We start from the raw sequence: 5,832 nt of genomic DNA, 5'->3' as shown, positions 1-5,832 counted from the left end.
TCATTTATTAGGTAGGGCATTGCCTTGCATATACTTGGTTTATTATAATTTAAATAAGAATTTGAGTACCGGGGGACTATCCTCGACTTCTTACGTAGTAGAGATCTAAAAGAGCGCTTTATCGGAGAACTCGCTAACACTGGAAATCACCTGACGGGCGGAGGTCTCGACGCGCCCCCGTGAGCTCATCTCCGTCTCGCAGACACGCCCGCCCTGGCAAATCCCGCCCTGTGTTCCGCCACTACGTCTGAGTAATTTGCGTCGATTGGAATTGAGCCCCTGATAATATTCTCCTCGTGTATACACATTCGAGTTTTTGCTTACAAGAAAACAAACATCGCTCAACCGAAAAACCGTGGTTTTCGAAATTCGGTCCTGCGCTGCGGCGCTGTTCTTGCGCTCGAACCGCCGACATGGTATCGCGAAAGCGAACCCGTTCCGAGGTAGACGCTGCTCAGGAGCAGCCACCTGAGGAGTCTGGTTTGCTGCACCGACTGCGGAATTGCTGGGAGTTTGCAAATCTCATGCAGTATATTGCGATCTTTGGCAAACCTATGAAGATTGATGAGGAGTTTGGAATTGAAGTATGCCATCTTACCGACCTAGCATCTATGAAATAACCTTGTTCTACCCTTCTTTAACTTGCTTGTCGCGTGTACCGGAAGCTAACTTCTTCTTTTTTCACACTACTTCGCAGGATTTAGAGACAGAATGCTTAAAGCCTGGTTCTTCTGAGAAACTTCTGGAGATTGGACTCTGCCTTCTGAAATGGATCTCGTCGCATCGGGGTCTCACGTACGTGATCAGGTCTTGAGCCCCTTGAACTTCCACGAAGTACTAACACGAGCGGCCACCTTCAGATTCGACAATTTCGACGAATACACGCGACGTCAGTATAATGCCAAAGCACCTCATATCCCTAACCCGTTCGGGCACGATGAAGTTCCCAATAAATTTTCCGAGTTCGATATCTTCCTGAAGCTTCGCGTTCTTCATCAATTGACCATATGGACTTTTTGGAATCCGGATCGCATCCGTGATAAGATGCCGGAGCAAAGGGAGGCGGACCAAACGCAATGGGTGAGCACTGCTCGGAATGGTCTCTTGCCTCACACTTGTTACTGATGTCATATTAGCGCATTGAGGAACTAGGTTACGATCGCGAAGGGCGCTACTATTATATTCTAGATGACAACCGGCTCTACCGTCGTACTGATCCTCCGCCCCCTCCTCCGAAACCTGCCAAGTCAAAGACGAAGAGAAAGAGCGCGCGTGCTGTGAGAGCGTCAAAGCGCAGAAAAGTTTCTGGAGCCGCTGCCGTGGAGGAATCCTCGGGCGAGGAAAATAATAACACCAATGGAGATGCCACCGAGGATCCTTACGGGAGAATGAAATGGGAGTGTATTGCAATCACGTTAGAAGACTACCGCCAGTTTCTGGATTCGATTCGGAAATCGAAGGACCCTGACGAGAAGATCTTGAGGGATCGCATTGAAGAGCAAGTGTTGCCTGTGATCGAGAAGGAAGCGGAGGCACAGGAGCGACAGAAGGCCAAACGTGAAAAAGAGCTTATGAACCTGCAGCTGCTCGCCGGTGCGAAACGGTCAAGCCGGCTTGCTGGAAAAGCTGAGAAGGAGCGACAGGATCGAGAAGCTGCCGAGGCAGCACGTAAACGAGAAGAAGAACTAGCAGCCGCTCTTAAGGAAGAAGAGAAAATCAAGAAGATGGAAGCCGAAAGACGATCGCGCATCATGACTCGTGAGCAACGTATCAAGGATCGGGAACGAAAGCGTATCCTACACGAAAATGAGCTGGAGCGGATAGCGGAGGAGCAGAAGAAACTCGAACGGGGCGAAAGCAGAACCTCTGAAAGACAGTTGAAGGCCGAACTGGAAAGACAGAGAAAGAATCTGGAGGATCTTTCTCAGGAAGATGAATGGATATTTGATTGTTCTGGGTGCGGTATGCATGGAGAAAACTTGGTATGTCATGTCGGCGCCGTCCCATGGGCTAAGACACCTCTACTAACTCCTGCATAGGATGATGGCGAGCATAGCGTTGCATGTGAGAAGTGCAATGTATGGCAGCACAGCAAGTGTCTTGGTATCTCGCAGCAAGAGGCCGAGCGTGACGATTTCCATCTTATCTGCAAAGATTGTAAACGGCGAGAAGAGGAGGCAAAGAGGCCGAAAATCCCGCCATTGAAGTTTCGTGTCGGCTCCTCACCGTCTTCTGCGGCTGCTGAAGCTGATCGGGAAGGCAGAGGCGAGGAAACTGCACATACTTCTATGCCATCGACCATGCCTCCAAACGGGTCACCGTCTAAACTGCCTATAATGCAACCTTCTCTGCCTTCTCACAACACTGCCCACCCTGTCCCTATGTCACCCGAGCGCCGCCCGCAATCTGCCCACGCCGCGTCACTCGGTAGCCCTCGAGCTCTCTTTTCTCCATCGAAGGGTGTCAATGGTTATTCGCCCTCTAGAGAAGCACCTCCGAAGCTACCATCAATTCAACAAGCAACACACCTGCCTCCCAACGGCCGTGTTTCTTTTAACGGTGGCTCTTTCCATTCATTCCATTCACAACGGCCCTCATCCTCCCACTCTGCTCAAAGCCCGACATTTCCCTCGCCTATCCAGAACCGTCCCTCAATGTCTCCTACCCAGGGCAATCGTGATGTTGGACCCCTTGCCGGGTTTCCACCTGCACCGCCATCAGACAACTCAGGCCCATGGACACCTTACAGGCAACACCAGGCTCCACGCCGAGGCAGTGCCCACTACGCTTCCTTCTCTTCAATCCCTGGTGGACACCCATCCCTTGCAGCTACGCCCAACGCTAGTCACTCGTCGCCCCCACAAAGTTCACATGGTGGTGTTGCACTCTCAGGGATCAGCCCCACCAAGCAGTCACCTCGCCCCGTTACTTCTGGGAGTATGACGGGTGCGCCAATCTTGCCCCCTATACAGAAACTTGAGCCGAGTCCCAAGTTGATGGGACGCAGTTCGCCTGATGCTCCCATTCCGCCACCAGTAAAGTGTATGACTCCTGAGCAAGAGGAGCGCAGACAGCGCGAAAACGCTTTGATGCTTCAAGCCCAGTCTCATGCTCCCAATGGTCAACATTCGGCGATGTCATCTCCGTCGCTTAACCGGATACCGCCTCTGGGACCATCTGCACTGTCGCAAAGACACGAATCATCGTTTCAATCCCAACCTAGTCCCAAGACGGAGGGGCAATAGAGAATCGGGTTTGGCCGTTATGCGTAATTATTTTACCCTCGCAGTATCCCTTAGCTCTCAGGTTTTCCCAATCGCTGGGGGCATCTGGCCCTTCGTGGAATATTTAGATCGGGAGATATATCGCTAAGTTAACCGGGGAAGGTTCAATCACGTCGGTTGACGTCTATTTTGGGTTATTGGATCTACTGGATCTCGATCGGCAAGGTTACACGGTCAGCGCAGGAGAATTTTGTGTGATGGCGAATGTCGTGAGACCGGAGAATATATCCCCAGCAAATGAGGTCGGTATCGGCATGGTACAGAATACCTCTGGAATTACATGTCCATGTCCTGCAGGACATTGCCCGCAACATGACACGGTTGTGATGGCAACCAATTCTTCTTGATCCCATTGTCTATTACCCTGGAATGATTTTCAGGCTTCGTTGGATTCCGTCTGCACGTCATGTGTCGACGGGACTATTTATTTTACTGTTCCCTTCTTACAGAGGTATTAATATTTGCATAACTGGATCGGGAACGACACAATGCGCTTTTTATCAAAAATACAGAAACACAACCCGGGATGGGTGGTCGGGCGTTATGCCATACATAGAGGGAGACTATTCGCAGCATATGAGTTATTTTCTAGGGGCGGGTGACATGGGTGATCTCACACGGGTCAAGGAAAAGTAATTTGCATGATATTAGACACCTACTATAGAATAGTAGAATACTATGAAATTGTACACTAAATCCTTTCACCCCCCCCCCCCCGTCTTAGGCTAATCATAAAGAATAATAACAATAGCAAGGACCCGGGGGAAAACCGAGGGCAGGAGTCGTTTGCCTACATCAACAGACGGGAGGAATCAGCCGGAGTATAAATCACATTGTGATAGCCCAAGACCTTGTTTAGTGTCGGCATATGCAGCCATCTAATACGCCAGTGGCATCCAACCTAGCCCGCTATCATATAAACAACCTTGCATCAGGCAGAGATCCGGATCAAAATTCTAAACTCGAAACCCGGATCGAGATTACGACCTGCTGACCAAAGCACATGTGCACATTTACTGTACATACATCCCTCCCTATCTTGTATGTAGTGTACGACGGAGTACTATGTACGTACAAACGACCGCAACAAACAAGCACCCAGTTCGAGCAAACAGATAAACCTATCTAGATCCTATGGAACAAACGCCATTCATGACTCAAGCAATCAGTCTAAGCCTCCTCCGCCTCCCTTCTCCCCCTAGCACAAAAACGAAAACGAACCATAACCCCCCGGCCAACCCCCCGGCCAACTCCCCGGGCAATAAGCATAGAACAGAACGTTAGACTTAGTAGTAGCAACCCGCTAAGCCTCACTCTCCACGGAGTAGGTGATAAACAAAAAAAAGAAAACCAAGAACAAAAAAGAGCAAAAGAAAAAACCCACTTCCCATGATAGACAATACTATACCATAAGCCGAACAGCAGAACGTTTCCAAATCCCGAAAATCAAAAGGCTAATCAATCATCCTCAAAAAATGATGCAGTTTGGAAATAAAAAGAAAAAATTATATCATGAGTCCATGTCAGTAACTTCAACACAGCTCCACAAGCGGCTCGCAACATAGCACCCTTGTACTGCAAAAATACAGATTACAATAGCATGAGGTGGGGAAATAACTATCCTGCCTTAGGGCTGCCCAATGAAGTGATGTTATGGGCTAGAGGGTGCAATTTGACTGGCGGGGATGAGAGGGGAGATGGAAGTTTGGAACTTAACCTAGTGTACTCCGTAAAATGAAGTTTTTATGCAAATTTTGAATTGATTTGGATTTGTTCCTTGGTCGGGGTCTTGGCTGCTGGGGGGTCTATTTCTGGTACGGGTTGGATACAAACTACTATGTGGTAAGTACCCTAGATTGGCTCAGTTACTTCAAGGGTACTGACTCCGAGGAGGTATGTCCATGTCAGGGCTCAGGGCTAAAAGGCTCATGGCTCAAGTGCCCGAATAGGGAGACGTGGGGCTCTGGGTCACGGTGCCCGTCTGATGGCTTAACCAAAATGGGAAAGCCGGACGCATGGAATATCGCTGATTGGACCAGTAAGCTCACCCGCTGAATCAGCGCTGTGAACTCTAACAACTGAACGATATCGGAGGTACCGGACTGATCTTTATCATGAGTTTGGGTTTGAAGAGCGGCCTTCTTTTTGTGGCTCACGGATATGCTCGGAGAGTTGCTCTCCCTAAGAGAATCTAGATGGTTGGAGATTGGGGACGCGGGCTATTGTGAGGGGCGGTACCGTAAATTGGAGTAGGACGTAAGGTGTCTCGATCGTGATCGGAACAACGGGCGTTGTTCCTGATCGTGGATCATGATCCTTCGGGAGTTTGGTGCCTAATTGTTGTTGGTTGTGTCGACTTCGGGAAAATGGATTACAAATCTCCTTTTAGTATGAACTCCGAGTCTTATCTCCGTATCCTATCCAAAACTTAATGAAGGACATTGAATCAGTGCGATAAGATACTTTGACTTAAGGAAGGTAATTTTGTGGATGTCTTGTAGCTTAAGGGAATGTGTTCGACTTGGCGTGATTTTCTTTTTTTTTTTTT

The 5,832-nt window shown here is 49.1% G+C and overlaps 2 protein-coding genes across 2 annotated transcripts; both read left to right on the top strand.

Annotated features, from left to right (window-relative positions):
• The first annotated feature begins 237 nt into the window (after positions 1 to 237).
• BDV27DRAFT_95230 (putative PHD finger domain protein) lies at positions 238 to 3,449 on the top strand. Its single transcript, XM_032078031.1, has 5 exons — positions 238 to 584; positions 698 to 795; positions 861 to 1,080; positions 1,137 to 1,982; positions 2,040 to 3,449. Exons 1-5 carry the CDS (start codon positions 414 to 416, stop codon positions 3,243 to 3,245), a joined length of 2,541 nt encoding a protein of 846 aa, XP_031920233.1. The 5' UTR covers positions 238 to 413; the 3' UTR covers positions 3,246 to 3,449.
• BDV27DRAFT_95225 (uncharacterized protein) lies at positions 3,450 to 3,975 on the top strand. Its single transcript, XM_032078030.1, has one exon. The coding sequence runs from the start codon at positions 3,654 to 3,656 to the stop codon at positions 3,918 to 3,920; it is 267 nt and encodes an 88-aa protein (XP_031920232.1). The 5' UTR covers positions 3,450 to 3,653; the 3' UTR covers positions 3,921 to 3,975.
• Positions 3,976 to 5,832: the final 1,857 nt, after the last annotated feature.

This window comes from Aspergillus caelatus (assembly GCF_009193585.1).
Source record: "Aspergillus caelatus strain CBS 763.97 unplaced genomic scaffold BDV27scaffold_557, whole genome shotgun sequence".
Classification (NCBI taxonomy): domain Eukaryota; kingdom Fungi; phylum Ascomycota; class Eurotiomycetes; order Eurotiales; family Aspergillaceae; genus Aspergillus; species Aspergillus caelatus.
Note: the sequence above shows the minus strand (reverse complement) of the source record. Positions and strands in the feature narration are given on the sequence as shown.